This window comes from Nerophis ophidion, linkage group LG06 (genome assembly GCF_033978795.1).
Source record: "Nerophis ophidion isolate RoL-2023_Sa linkage group LG06, RoL_Noph_v1.0, whole genome shotgun sequence".
Classification (NCBI taxonomy): domain Eukaryota; kingdom Metazoa; phylum Chordata; class Actinopteri; order Syngnathiformes; family Syngnathidae; genus Nerophis; species Nerophis ophidion.
In genome coordinates, this window is record NC_084616.1 from 30,646,851 (window position 1) to 30,662,720 (window position 15,870).

General features: G+C 41.5%; 1 protein-coding gene across 1 annotated transcript in view; it reads right to left on the bottom strand.

The window, feature by feature from the left end:
• Window positions 1–225: 225 nt before the first annotated feature.
• The window catches only part of esyt1a (extended synaptotagmin-like protein 1a), a 45,732-nt gene continuing 30,087 nt past the window's right edge, over window positions 226–15,870 (bottom strand). Inside the window, exons 17-31 of the mRNA XM_061903346.1 lie at window positions 8,099–8,281; window positions 7,853–8,029; window positions 7,700–7,782; window positions 7,589–7,637; window positions 7,429–7,518; window positions 6,550–6,645; window positions 6,411–6,482; window positions 6,259–6,345; window positions 6,035–6,181; window positions 3,919–4,025; window positions 3,710–3,805; window positions 3,497–3,628; window positions 3,310–3,415; window positions 1,252–1,301; window positions 226–1,182 (exon numbers count right to left, since the gene is read on the bottom strand). Coding sequence (XP_061759330.1) covers window positions 1,155–1,182; window positions 1,252–1,301; window positions 3,310–3,415; window positions 3,497–3,628; window positions 3,710–3,805; window positions 3,919–4,025; window positions 6,035–6,181; window positions 6,259–6,345; window positions 6,411–6,482; window positions 6,550–6,645; window positions 7,429–7,518; window positions 7,589–7,637; window positions 7,700–7,782; window positions 7,853–8,029; window positions 8,099–8,281 — 1,503 coding nt within the window. The 3' untranslated portion in view covers window positions 226–1,154. The remainder of the gene's footprint in view (window positions 1,183–1,251; window positions 1,302–3,309; window positions 3,416–3,496; window positions 3,629–3,709; window positions 3,806–3,918; window positions 4,026–6,034; window positions 6,182–6,258; window positions 6,346–6,410; window positions 6,483–6,549; window positions 6,646–7,428; window positions 7,519–7,588; window positions 7,638–7,699; window positions 7,783–7,852; window positions 8,030–8,098; window positions 8,282–15,870) is intronic.

Genomic DNA, 15,870 nt, shown 5'->3' on the forward strand with positions numbered 1-15,870 from the left:
ATGAGACTGCTTTTATAAAATGTTTCTTTATTAAGTATAAAATATTATCGTCATACATTATATTTATAGTTACATTTACCATTATATTACCCTAATACAAGTAAGAATACTATATTTTGTTACATTTTTATGTTTTCATTACTACCAAGACCTATCACGTTTACAATAATAGATTCTTGTCTGTGAAGGTTTGAAATGATTATCCGTACAAAACAGATTCTCAAGTTGTTTTGGTTCATGGGAGTGCAAACTTTAATTAACAACTTCAAAGCTGATGTATACGATGTCAAAAACAGCAGTTTTATCTTGAACATGTTTCAAATACACAAGTGATGAAGTGATGACAGTCGTGCAACACAAAGTTCCCAGCACTTTTGTACTATTTACTCATTTCTTTTAATGGAAAGAGCTGCTTTGCATGGGAAAACCTACTTATAGAAGCTTGCGTTTAGCACTACGTATGCAAGAAAGCGTGCATTGCATGTGTACCATCAAAGTCTTGGTAAAAGCACAGTGATTAGGATTGCTTGGAGTGTCATAGCTCTGATCACTATGTAATACTTTCAGTTATAAAAGTAACATTTAGTCATAAATCTCTGGTTTAAACATATAAAACGTTGTCTGGAACATAACCCAATAACACTGTTCAAAGTTTTTTTATACTTTAGACAATAATAAAACGCACACAAAACAATATTAGGAATTGGTTTTAAGACTGTAAAAAACGAAGCTCTAATAATCTCTTTCAGTCGTGTCGGAGGGTACAAATTTACATAGCATTGTCATAGCTTTGAATATTAACAACAGAATATAACTTTTATAGCCTTTCATATTATGACCTTTTATAATTGTATATACAAATGTTGTATTCTGTGCAACATAGTCGCATTAATAAATATCTATTCAGCCGCAATATTCTACTGAAGAATGTGTCTTAGGATGCATCACAGGTAACATTTCAGAGATGACAAAATAGCTTCCTCGAATAAATACTGATGGACTGCTGTTTTGTGGAGCAGATGCTTTGTCTTTGTTTTTTGGTTTCTTCAGCAAAGATGGAAATTGCCATAAAGCTGAATATACAAACGCACAAATCACAGGTCACAGAAGCAACACTACATGTTAAATAGTACGAGCGATCACCGTTCATTCCTCTAGACGGACTCTGGTATCAAATCGTACCTGCAGAGAGGAAATAGAAAAGTTGTTATTCCTACGAACCTCGTGGCTAACAGAATTTTGGATCTTTACCACAGAGTGACGCCAGTCTTCAGGTCTATTTGGTCCAGGTCCAGCTGCAGCTGGAAGAAGGGAAGAATTATAAGCACTCGTGTGTGACTGTGTACATTCAAACATAGCTAAAAGTGCACGGTCGTAGATGACCATAATGTATCGAACATGCCCATTTTTTTTGCACTTTATGTAAACACACAGAAGCCCAATTACACTGTATTTGCTGTACTCAGTGAAGAAGTTAGTCAATTCCACGTGATCGAAAGCAGTGATTCTCAACTGTTGAGTCACTGCTTTTTATTTGGTAGAATATGAACGAGTCGAGTTGTTTGAACGGCTCTTTTATTTGAACGATTAAAAAATATGGTTCCATAACACTGGTGCCAAGTTCAGGGTAATAACCAGAACGAAAAAGCAAGAAGCTATCAGTGTCTTAAAGGATGCTAAATGAATGGAAACTCAGCCACCTGCAACAAATGCTTGGTGGTGATATTGGGAAAGTTTGGTCATGTAGCGTCCTGACAGAAGCTAACAGAGTCTGACGCTCGTTTTAAACTTGCACGCTAACAGTAGCCCTCATGGGTGGCGTGGCTCGGTTTGTAGAGCGGCTGTGCCAGCAACTTGAGGGTTTCAGATTGTATTTCCGCTTCCGCCATCCTAGTCACTGCCGTTGTGTCCTTGGGCAAGACACTGTGCCACCCAGACTAGTTTAAATGTAGCTTAAATATCTAGATAATGGGTTCCACTATGTAAAGCGCTTTGAGTCTCTAGTAAAAAAAGCCATCCATCATCTTCCGCTTATCCGAGGTCAGGTCGCGGGGGCAACAGCCTAAGCAGGGAAACCCAGACTTCCCTCTCCCCAGCCACTTCGTCTAGCTCTTCCCGGGAGATCCCGAGGCGTTCCCTGGCCAGCCGGGAGACATAGTCTTCCCAACGTGTCCTGGGTCTTCCCCGTGGCCTCCTACCGGTTGGACGTGCCCTAAACACCTCCCTACGGAGGCGTTCGGGTGGCATCCTGTCCAGATGCCCGAACCACCTCATCTGGCTCCTCTCGATGGCAGAACTTCTCACCCTAGTAAAAAAAGCGCTAAATATATATAATTCACTTGATAAACACTTTTAGCGTCGCAGTGCTGAGCTAGCCAGTACCAATGATGGTGACATCAAGCGTGGTTGCATTCAGGAGCACTCAGAATTATGAGCATCAAACATAAAGTAAGTTATTTTTTGCACGTTCTCTACGTTCTGAATTGCTGCAATAATGATGACAATTGGTTGTATTGCAATTTTTTCATGTATTACTTAGTTATCATTGTATTAAGAAAATTAAAGTATTTACTTGTTTGTTTAACTCGAATGTCACGGAAAAACAAGGCATTGTTGTGGGTTCTTTTTCCCATTTGTTTTCCTTTTTTTTTTTGGTCACTGCTCAAGCATCAGTCCTGTTTTTAAAGTACTGATTTGGTACAAATATTGGTTTGAATGTAAACAATATACATCATTGACAATGAGAACCGATTCACAGTTGCAAGCTCTTTTTTATTCACTCATTTCAATAAATGAGAGCATTGTGCAAAATTTAGTTGATTTCAATTCAGACAATAACCTAATTGTACTTAATAGCTGGGATACTTTTTTTAACAATTATATTTGTTTTACTGCTCTTTTATATATCGCTATTGCTCACTCTATAATCTATTTACTACTGTTTTGGGAAGACCGTTTTAAGATATATCCAGGGAAAACAGATACAAAACTTATGTTAATTAATTTGCACCATTCCTGTAAAATAAACCAATAAATAAACAAATAACTACAATATTTTCAGCCTTTTATTAAACTAAATGAGCTAACAAAAATATTAGAAACCGCTTCCTGTAAGACATACGACAGTTCTGCGCCACATTGATTTAATGTCTTGTTAAATGAATAAACCTTTTCCAGTGTTAATGAAACATGAGCATTATGAAACATGAGCATTATTGTATGCAACAGAGTATATATTGTATTCATACATTAGATTGTGCTGTTGCCACCAAGATGATCAGAGTGTACATGTTAGATAACTATACTTACTTTGCCAATGAGCTCCCTCTCTCTGCTCATGAAGGAGACGCTGTTCTTCACAGACAGATCCAGCCTCCTCTGTGTCGCCTCCTCCAGAGAAAAGTCAAAGTCAAACCTGCATAAAAGGAGAGTGTAGTGAGTCCTACAGGTGTCGTGCAACCTCTTTGACTGTCACTTGATGGTACATTTGTCTCACCTCTCGTTGAATTCTGGGTTGAGGTCTCTCTTCTTGGTGGCGGTTCTCCTCTTGGTGGTCGCTTTCTTGTCGGGCAGCAGGATGAGGGTGATGTAAGGGTCAGCCCCGTCCTTGGAGCATGCTGTCAGGCCTCTGCACACACGTACATGTCCTGTTTACTATTTACTGTTATTATAATCTCAAGTGACACACAAATATCATGCCACGTGAGACCTGCACGCATGGACAGTGATGAAAAGCCTGCTTTCTTCTGTGGAGTACCCAATGGTGAGCTTCACCTGGCCAGATGCACTTGATGTATCACTGGCCCTACAAGGAAATTAAATGTATGAAATGTAATGTATGAAGTGGCAGGCAATTGATTATCAAATAGACCGGCAGACAGCCAGCTATCTCATTTCCATGGAGAATTAATGACTCACATGGCGAATCTGTGCCTGAGGTCCAGATGGGAAGGATCCCACCTGGGAATGACTGTTTCTCCACTTCCGTCATCCCTGCGGCATACTGCTAACTGAGTGTCCAGGATCTGCAAGGCATATAGGACACACATAATAATCAACAACTTTTGCTATGTTAAGCTTTAAAAGGGCCACACAATATCAAAATGTTTATTTTTGTGTTTGTAATTTGCACTGCAGTGCATCAGATGTTTCTTTTTTTGTCTTGTGTGCTGAATAAAACAATTATTAGAAACCCCTCTCCAAATGATGTAAGGACATTTTGCACTGCTTTTAACTAATACTGTATTGTTAAATAATTAACAATTTTAATAAAATATCTTTATCAGCAGCTCTTGTTTTGGATTGCATTAGTGTTACACATATAGAGCTTGATTTACTTACACTTTGCGTGTATTAAAACACCTGCAAACTTCATAGCGTCTAAGTCTGTGCACAGAAGATTGTGTCCCTTAAAGGGGAACTGCACTTTTTATGGAATTTTGATCACAATCATTATGAAAGACATGACGACGGATGGATTTTTTTGTATGCATTCTAAATAATAAATAAACATAAAGCCAATGGGAGCTCTCACCTGAAAAGTAGATGGCTGAGGATATAATTCGAAAAGTAGGGACTGGAACTGGCGAGAATGACACGAAAAGCGCTTGTTCTCCCCCGCTACCCCCACCATATTTCTTCGCGAAGATTATGAGACATTTTTCACCTAAATGTGAATAATGAACATCCCAGCAGTCGGCATCCTAATGACAGCAGAGCAGACCTTGTACAGTAAGTGATGTTTTATTATGTTTGTTGGCTCTCAATAAGTCTGCAGTGAGTAATATTCAGTGATGAAGAAAAAAAAGCCAATGTTGTGATGTATTTTTTAAATTAATGTGCCGTGTATTCTTGAAATTAACAAAATATGTAAATACTAAATATTATTATAAATGTGCCTGTTACTACATTACGTGGATACTTACATCATGTAAATAAAGCCCTAATGGAGGTGTTTGGCGATATTTTCAGGGGCTATATAGGCATAATTGAACGGCTTACATAGGCTACATTGTAAGCGGACATTTGATCGAATGTATTTAATATTTAGAATGCATTAAAAAAATCAATACATCCTATCTTTCATAATGATTGTAAAAACTAGCACAGGTATACACAAATGGTTGTGAGAAAGGTCTCACAACCAACAAAGATCTTGCTGCTGATTGACAGAGAGAATATTACATCTGTCTGCTTGTCAACATATCTATACTATCGGAAATAAAAAATATTACACAAATTGTGGATTTAGCAATAATGTTTTATCATTTTATAGCTACTGTATGACTTAACAGACTGATTGAAACAAATTCAATTGATTTGTTTTGATTTCTGCTGTTTTTTTAACAGTGTTCAACAGTGTCTTGAAATATGTATTTTCTTGCAACTGGATCATTCCAGATGCACTTCAGCGTCCTCAAAATAGGTTATGTTGTCTAGCTCACACTTCAAAAGATGGTTTATAATACATTTGTGAGCTGCATGTCAACAACATTGCAAAACGCCAGTTTGGAAACTATGCTGCAATAAATGAAGAGGGAAAAGAGTATGTTTTTAGTCATAGCGGGTATAAATCTTCGATTAAATAGGGCAGTCTGTACCACTTTATGCTTGTTATCAATTGCACATGCAGCAGATCACACGCAACATGCCCACTAATAGTACACACAATTTAATAGTTTGCACAGTCTATTTAGCACTTTTTATTTGGGGTATCAGAAGATTAGGCCCACAGTGTAATAATTATGTCAGTTCATTGTTATATGCTCCTTTAAGAATTGTTCATACTAGCATCTATGAAGTAAATATTAATACGTGCAATATTGATTTTGATAGCGTAAGATAAAAATAAATGGTGGTCCAGTAGTGCTTTGACATCCCTTTTAACTTTCATCCCTGCTTGGATATGCAAATATGCTGACTCTTGCCTTGTGTAGGTCATACCTTACAGCGTTAAATTACACAGCAAAAATAAGTAACTCGTAACAACATTAGGTGCTGTGCGTATTTAACAGACTGAATATGCAGGCGGCACCTTGAGTGTCACCCTCAATAGGATCTGGCTCTCTGGTAGAGCTCCGTCCAGGGCGAGCCACCGGTCCAGCACCAAGTTCGGCTCAGCCATCACTTCCCTGAGGGGGAGAGTCAAGGACCCAAGAATCTGACCCCAGCTGTGGGACAGCTGGTGGAAGACAAACATGCTAAGTTACGCTTCGACTGAATTACGCCATGTCTGTGCACCGTCACTCAGACTCTCACTTTCACTGTGAGCGTTTCATCTCTGGGATCTCGAACCAAGTAATGAAACGCTTCATCCCATCTCGGGGAGGTGGATCGCTCGCAGACCTGATGGACATCAAGTATATGGACATCAGTGGTCGAGTAGTGCGAGTCAAACATCTTTGCCTTACCTTAGTTTTGTGTGAGACATTTTTTAAGATAACCTCTGCTCCAACTTTGGGCTCCTTTCCATTTTTCTTCAACTGGAATCAAGAATAAACGCTTAGATGTAGTCTTTTATTGGTCATGTGATAAGAGATGGGATCTTACCGATAGGCCATGAGCACGCTCGGCATACACGAAAAGCACAGCTGCGGATGGAAGAACTTTGTTTTGGAAGGACTGTTGGGATTGGTACTGCAGGATCTGTAGGAGCAGGAAAATGAGTTTTAATTAGAAGATCAGGAACTTAAATGCTGTTAAAATTTTATTTTTTTAATCAAATAAATCACACTTTTGAAATTGGATTATTAAAGATTAATCACAGGTTATTAGTCGCTTGCGTTATTTAAATCAATTAAAAAAATATATTATATGGACAAAAATGTAATTTTATTGTCATAATGTCATACAGAAACATTTTATTTCTTTTTTTTTTTAATTGAATTTTTCTCAAACCGTGTTAACAGTTTTGGCCAAAGTATCTTCAGGTTTTTTTTTGTAGTTTAATTTGATAGTGAGCACACCCATCCGAGTCTCCTCACTTATCTTTGGACTGACGTATGCATTGACCTGATCACTGACCGTATAACAACCGATGCCGCATTTCAAGTCACCGTCCGCGGTTAGGGTGGTCAAGATAAATTGCGTGATTAATCTGCATATAAAAATAATCAATGCGATAATTCTTCGTGCTTAATCACATGAGTTAACTTGTTATTTTCTAAATGCTCACTAACAAATATTTTGACAGATTTGTGAACAACAATTGAGAGGAATAGGTATTTGAGTTCAACTTGTAAAAAATAGGAGCAAAAACAAAAGTGTTGCATTTAGTGAGTAGTATGTAGTGATGACATAATAGCAACGTGTGCACAGGTCCTGGCATTTTTGCATTACTTTGAGCTGCATGAACTTGCCACATTTTGAAGAAAAAAGTCCTTGAGAGCCACAGAAACATAGTAATGAATGATCATGCAGAAAGCAAACCTGCTCCATCCTCATTAGGTCAGACACCCTGGGCAGCCATTCTAGCAACAGGTGAACTCGGCCTGACTTGACATCGTTCAAAGTGTACCACTGTCAGAAAAGCATTGTATGAATGGTCAAGATTCAGACAAAACATGATTCAAATAAACGTTCCACAAACCGTATCAATGAATTGTGCGCTGATGATATCCCGCAAGCTCAGCTTGAATCTGCAAAAACAGGTTTGATTTACTTGTGTTAGGGTGTAATCAGAAAGGAAGTGAGGATGCACCTTCCCAGGAAGTCGTCTTGATCGATGTCCTTGTCAAACAATTCAAATTGAATCTCTTGACCGGGAAGTTGAGTCAAAATCACCTACAAATAACATGACTTTTGTGTAACATTTGATGATACACAATGTTTGCATCAGAAAACAGGGTAAAACCTCATAAAGCTCATTCCAAATCGGATTGAGGTTCTCTTTGATGGTGTGGCTGCGGAAGGTGATGCCAGCCACACGGATCTTGACGTAAGGGTCACTCTTCCCTTTGACCATGCCCCCCATGAAGTTGTCCTTAGCGATCAGGTTTTGGGCCTCCAACAGATGAATTCGCAACACTCCCTGCAAAAAAAAAATTGGGAATTGCATTTTTCCAATGGTTGCAATTATCATCATTTTTAAATTTTTTACCTCAGATGCAAACTCAGGGTCGGGTGTGGTGTGCTGCGGCCGTGAGGGTGGAGGTTTAGATAACCCACCAAAGCCCATCGGGTTTAGCTCTGCTGTGATCCCCCCTTGACCTGGACCTAACTCTGAGGCTAATGGATGAGGAGAGGGTGTGGTGGGTGTGGCATCGTCACTTAGCCATAAAACCTAGAGAAAAACATTTTAATTATTTCGTTATCATTATTGTCCCATCACTAATATTTGAAGTACTTGTTACTAACATATACAGTTGTTAATATTATTAGAGTGGTACCTCAACTTAAGAGTGCCCCAATGTGAGAGTGTGATAAGAGCTGTCTCTCAGATAATTGTTACGTTAAAAGTTGTAAGAAAAAATGTAGTTACAAACATTCTGCTATTAGTTGGCATAGCAAATGTCCCAGTGAACCCTGTAAGACCCGCCCAAAACATCTGTTTTTACTCACTAGCATTAGCAATTGTTTATGTAAGCATGTGATGGAAGAAATTGAGTGTGAAGGACAGTGCTGAGAAGAAGAAGTGGACGATAGTCATTAAATTACAGAAACAAATCCTCAAACACACAAACGACGGTGTTGCCAAGTTGGCGAAGCAATTCGAGCGTATCACTGCTGGTCTGCACCATACTGAAGCAGAATGAATCTAATACCAGCCAAAATTGTTCAAATAATATTTAAACAGCAAATATTTAACAATAAAAATATGGAGAACCTGCTGGTGCTGTGTTTGAAGGAACAGAAGCTGTAATGAGATACCAAAGAAGGTTAATGCTGTACATTACATTAATTCTTAAAACTACTGTAGATGTTAAATTTGATTGTTTTTACTCAATGTTCTTTTTTTTGTTCTAAAAGGTATGGTATATGTTAAAAATGCACTGTTTTGGGGGAGCAGGGCAACCACCAATTAAATTGATTTCGAGTCATTAAAAGGGGAACTGCACTTTTTTGGAGATTTTTTTCCTACCGTTCACAATCATTATGAAAGACAAGGAGATAAAAGTTGTTCTGTGTTTTTTTTTCTTCTCGCTTTTTAACATATAAAAATTGTCTCGTCCTTGGTGGCTAGCAATACAGCTAATGCGAGCAAACATTTCTACCACTAAATCTTTTTAAAAATGCTTTCAAAACCCGTCAACAATACTTAATTTTTTCCGTTCCGAAACCTGTATAATAACCAAACTGTAGCGACATTGTTATTGTAAGAGAGAACACTGGGTAATTATTTTTCTAGCGTAGTAACACATTAGCCATAGAAGCTAACTTCGGAGAGAGATAAGTTAGCTTCAACGTCAACACATAACGTTTGAGTTTTAATGCACAACACAATCCAATACAAAACCAATCTGCACTGACTGAAAAACATGAACAATCATATTACAGTATCTGTAAAGTATTAGCCCACATTTCATCTTTTGTTTGTACACAGCTAGCCAGAAAGCACATGCTGTCTGTCATAACACACACATGATGTGCTGCATGTATCATGATCAATATGAGGTGTGACTCACTCCATTCAAAGTTGTGTTTTTGGTCCAGCTGGTCGGGGACGTTTTTTCTGGGTAATTATAGGTAAGCATGCCATTTATGGCGAAATAGCTTGGCTTCAAGTTCCACATTTTGCAGCTTCGATTCACTTTCACCTTACTCTGTCGGCTTCTGTCGGCTTCAACGTTTCATTCTTCCTTCGTGCTGACTTCTGGAAGCAGTAGTTCATCCTCCAATTCAGATTGAAAAAGATAAGGTTGTGAATCCTCATTTGTCCAAAAATAGTCGTCTTTGTTGTTGTTTAGAACACACACAAGCGTGTTTGTATCCTCAAGTAAGTACACACTGGAAGTCGGACATGCACTGATATGGAAACGGAAATTAATGCGTTGAAAAATTACTTCCGGCATTGATTAAGATGATCAATATACGGTAAATATTAGGGCTGCGAATCTTTGGGTGTCCCACGATTCGATTCAATATCGATTCTTGGGGGTCACGATTCGATAATATATATCGATTTTTTCGATTTAACGCGATTCTCCATACAAAAACAATATTTTTCCGATTCAAACGATTCTGTATTCATTCAATACATAGGATTTCAGCAGGATCTACCCCAGTCTGCTGACATGCTATCAGAGTAGTAGATTTTTTTTAAAAAGCTTTTGTAATTGTAAAGGACAATGTTTTATCAACCGATTGCAATAATGTAAATTTGTTTTAACTATTAAACAAACCAAAAATATGACTTATTTTATCTTTGTGAAAACATTTGACACAGTGTGTTGTCAAGCTTATGAGATGCGATGCAAGTGTAAGCCACTGTGACACTATTGTTGTTTTTTTTCTAATGATAATGTAAATGAGAGATTTCTAATCACTGCTATGCTGAAATTATAACTAATATTGATACTGTTGTTGATAATCATTTTTGTTTCACTAATTTTGGTTTGTTCTGTGTCGTGTTTGTGTCTTCTCAATTGCTATGTTTATTGCAGTTCTGAGTGTTGCTGGTTCAGGTTTGGTTTTGGGATTGGATTGCATTGTTATGGTATTGCTGTGTAGTGGTTTGTTGAATTGATCAAAAAAATAAATAAATAAAAATTTAAAAAATCGATTTAAAAAAAAATGAGAATCGATTCTGAATCGCACAACGTATTCGATTCGATTCGTATTCAAATCGATTTTTTCCCACACCCCTAGTAAATATTGTACATATTACATATTGTTATGAATGTGTATATAAAACGTTGATGGAGGAGTTTGAAGTGGTTTCAAAGGGTTTTGAAACCACTTTTCCTTGGCTGCATCTTCCAAGGTATTTTAAAAATTATTTTTACAATTCTAAAAAAAAAAAAAACATATGTGTTCTTGTCCCTCATAATGATTGCGAACCAATTTTTTTTTTTAAAAGTGCATATCCCCTTTAAGTGGGAGATGCTGATTTGAGATACAAGTGTTTCGAGTTAAGCGCTCCTTCCTGGAACCAATTAAGCTCGTAAGGCTACTGCTATTGCACACAGTATGTTTATGCTTTTTTCCCATATCAATCAGGTTGTAAATTGGTTGTTTGCATAAAACAGTTTAAAAAAAAAGATTATCTCTATAAATTAGAACACAAAAGGTAACGAACAAGTGATCTCGAACTACTGTATACACCGCCAGATGAGCATTTTTCAACTGTTATTCCATTGTTCAGAATTTAGCTGCAGATTTTTCCTACAGTTTTAGTAACTTTTTCTTTGTTGAAAAGGGAATAGAGACAAATCTTCATTTATTTCTGGAGTTATAGGAGATTGTACTCGTGTTTTTAGACTCTGCCTTCTGGCGCTCTGTATTTGCTCGAATCAAAGCAATCTTAGGGAGGTAGAAAATGAGTTTCCACTCGATTACAGACCAGCAGCCGCCACTGCTATAAATACTCTACACACACAGTGGAATGTTTTCAATCATATTTTGGAATTCTTCCATCCATCCATCCATTTTCTACCGCTTGTCCCTTTTGGGGTCGCTGGAGCCTATCACAGCTCCATTATGCGGGAAGTCGGGTTACACCATGGACAAGTCGCCACCTCATCCTAGGGCATATATTTTGAAATCCATCCATTCATCCATCCATCCATCTTCTTCTACTTAGGTCGCGGGGGCAGCAGCCTAAGCAGGGAAGCCAAGACTTCCCTCTCCCCAGCCACTTCGTCTAGCTCTTCCCGGGGGATCCAGAGGCGTTCCCAGGCCAGCCGGGAGACATAGTTTTCCCAACGTGTACTGGGTCTTCCCCGTGGCCTCCTACCAGGTGGACGTGCCCTAAACACCTCCCTAGAGAGGCGTTCGGGTGGCATCCTGACCCGATGCCCGAACCACCTCATCTGGCTCCTGTCGATGTGGAGGAGCAGCAGCTTTACTTTGAGCTCCTCCCGGATGGCAGAGCTTCTCACCCTATCTCTAAGGGAGAGCCCCTCCACACGGCGGAGGAAACTCATTTCGGCCGCTTGTACCCGTAATCTTATCCTTTCGGTCATGACCCAAAGCTCATGACCATAGGTGAGGATGGGAACGTGGATCGACCGGTAAATTGAGAGCTTTGCCTTCCGGCTCAGCTCCTTCTTCACCACAACGGATCGGTACAACGTCCGCATTATTGAAGACGCCGCACCGATCCGCCTGTCGATCTCATGATCCACTCTTCCCTCACTCGTGAACAAGACTCCTAGGTACTTGAACTCCTCCACTTGGGGCAGGGTCTCCTCCCCAACCCGGAGATGGCACTCCACCCTTCTCCGAGCGAGAACCATGGACTCGGACGTGGAGGTGCTAATTTCCATTCCGGTCGCTTCACACTCGGCTGCAAACCGATCCAGTGAGAGCTGAAGATACCGGCCAGATGAAGCCGTCAGGACCACATCATCTGCAAAAAGCAGAGACCTAATCCTGCGGCCACCAAACCGGAACCCCTCAACGCCTTGACTGCGCGGAGAAATTCTGTCCATAAAAGTTATGAACAGAGTCGGTGACAATGGACAGCCTTGGCGGAGTCCAACCCTCAATGGAAACGTATCTGACTTACTGCCGGCAATGCGGACCAAGCTCTGACACTGATCGTACAGGGAGCGGACCGCCACAATAAGACAGTCCGATACCCCATACTCTCTGAGCACTCCCCACAGGACTTTCCGAGGGACAAGGTCGAATGTCTTCTCTAAGTCCACAAAGCACATGTAGACTGGTTGGGCAAACTCCCATGCACACTCAAGGACCCTGCCGAGAGTATAGAGCTAGTCCACAGTTCCACGACCAGGACGAAAACCACACGTTCCTCCTGAATCCGCGGTTCGACTATCCGGCGTAGCCTCCTCTCCAGTACACCTGAATAAACCTTACCGGGAAGGCTGAGGAGTGTGATCCCACGATAGTTGGAACACACCCTCCGGTCCCCCTTCTTAAGAGGAGGGACCACCACCCCGGTCTGCCAATCCGGATGTACCGCCCCCCATGTCCACGCGATGCTGCAGAGTCTTGTTAACCAAGACAGCCCCACAGCATCCAGAGCCTTAAGGAACTCCAGGCGGTTCTCATCCACCCCTGGGGCCTTGCCACCGAGGAGCTTTTTAACTACCTCAGCAACCTCAGCCCCAGAAATAGGAGAGCCCACCACAGATTCGCCAGGCACTGCTTCCTCATAGGAAGACGGGTTGGTGGGATTGAGGAGGTCTTCGAAGTATTCCTTCCACCTATCCACAACATCCGCAGTTGAGGTCAGCAGAACACCATCCGCACCTTACACGGTGTTGATAGTGCACTGCTTCGCCTTCCTGAGGCAGCGGACGGTGGTCCAGAATCGCTTCGAAGCCGTCCGGAGTCGTTTTCCATGGCTTCCCCAAACTCCTCCATTGTCCGAGTTTTTGCCTCCGCGACCGCTGATGCTGCACACCGCTTGGCCTGTCGGTACCTGTCCACTGCCTCCGGAGTCTTATGAGCCAAAAGAACCCGATAGCTTGACGACATCCCTCACCGCTGGTGTCCACCAACGGGTTTTAGGATTACCGCCCCGACAGGCACCAACTCCAATCAGCCGCCTCGACAATAGAGGTGTGGAACATGGTCCACTCAGACTCAATGTCCAGCACCTCCCTCGTGACATGTTCTAAGTTCTTCCGGGGGTGGGAATTGAAACTTTCTCTGACAGGAAACTCTGCCAGACGTTCCCATCAGACCCTCACAATGCGTTTGGGCCTGCCAGGTCTGTCCGGCATCCTCCCCCACCATCGCAGCCAACTCACCACCAAGTGGTGATCGGTAGAAAGCTCCGCCCCTCTCTTCACCCGAGTGTCCAAAACATGAGGCCGCAAATCTGATGACACAACTACAAAGTCGATCATGGAACTGTGGCCTAGGGTGTCCTGGTGCCAAGTGCACATATGGACATCCTTATGTTTGAACATGGTTATTGTTATGGACAAACTGTGACGAGCACAAAAGTCCAATACCAAAACACCACTCGGGTTCAGATCCGGGCGGCCATTCTTCCCAATCACATCTCTCCAGGTTTCACTGTTGTTGCCAACATGAGCGTTGAAGTCCCCCAGCAGAACAAGGGAATCACCCGGGGGAGCACTTTCCAGTACTCCCTCGAGTGTACCCAAAAAGGGTGGGTACTCTGAACTGCTGTTTGGTGCGTAAGCACAAACAACAGTCAGGACCCGTCCCCCTAGCCGAAGGCGGGGGGAGGCTACCCTTTCGTCCCCCGGGTTGAACTCCAACGTACAGGCTTTGAGCCGGGGGGGAACAAGAATTGCCACCCCAGTCCGTCGCCTCTCACTGCCAGAGTGGAAGAGAGTCCAGATCCTCTCGAGAGAAGTGGTTCCAGAGCCCTTGCTGTGTGTCGAAGTGAGTCCGACTATATCCAGCCGGAACTTCTCCACTTCGCGCACTAGCTCAGGCTCCTTCCCCCCCAGTGAGGTGACGTTCCACGTCCCAAGAGCTACCTTCTGTAGCCGAGGATCAGACCGCCAAGTGCCCTGCCTTCGGCTACCGCCCAGCTCACATCCCACCCGACCTCTATGCCCCCTGCTATGGGTGGTTAGCCCATTGGAGGGGTGACCCACATTGCCTCTTCGGGCTGTGCCCGGCCGGGCCCCATGGGAACAGGCCCGGCCACCAGGCGCTCGCCATCGTGCCCCACTTCCGGGCCTGGCTTCAGAGGGGGGCCCCGGTGACCCGCGTCCGGGCGAGGGAAATCTGGGTCCATGATTTTTCTTCTTCATAAAGGTCTTCGAGCTGCTCTTTGTCTGATCCCTCACCTTACCAGGGGGCATAAAGCCCCCGGACAACATAGCTCCTAGGATCATTGGGACACGCAAACTCCTCCACCACGATAAGGTGGCAGCTCGGAGAGGAGTATATATATATATATATATATATATACACACACATATATATATATATATATATATATATATATATATACACACACACACACACACACACACACATATATACATATATTTTATAGTTGCTGGATTACTTAAACGGGTCATATTATGATTTTTTTCTACAATTAAAACACTTCCTTGGGGTCTCACAACATATAACGGTGGTTATTTTAACAGGATTTTAACAGAAAATAATTGAGATGGAGATATCCCCTGACATTACCAATTGAAAAAAAGTCCCAAATGGAACAAATTCCAAACAGATCATTTGAATGAAGTATATAAGAAGGCAAGATAGTTTTATAAATATCTTTGCAATGCCTCTATGGTTTGAGTTTTAGGGACTTATGCAGATCTCAAATACACAGAACCAGGTACCAATAGATAACAAAAGTTGGTTTTGCATAATCGGTCCAATTTAAGGGACTGATTCAAACAAATTCCATTGATTTGTTTTGCTGGCATTTTTTTTAAATGCTGTTTTTTTCATATATTGGAGGAAAATTTCTTGCAATATGTATTTTCTTAAACCAGGAAAATTCCAGAGCATGCCCGCAGTTAGTATCAGCATCTCCTGGGGCGCATCTTCAGCGCACTAAAAAGTGGAATTCTTTGGAGATGCAGTGCAGGACTGCATGCCCATAAAAAGTGGTACATGTCTGCTGAATGTTTTAAACATTGCATAAAAACACCACAGGTAGGAGCATAATAACATAAATGTGCAGTAAATGAGTGTCTCCATGTTGAAAGCCACATAGTACACGCAAAGTCCTCATTTGGGATGGCGTGGCGCAGTGGAAGAGTGGCCGTGCGCAACCCGAGGGTCTCTGGTTCAATC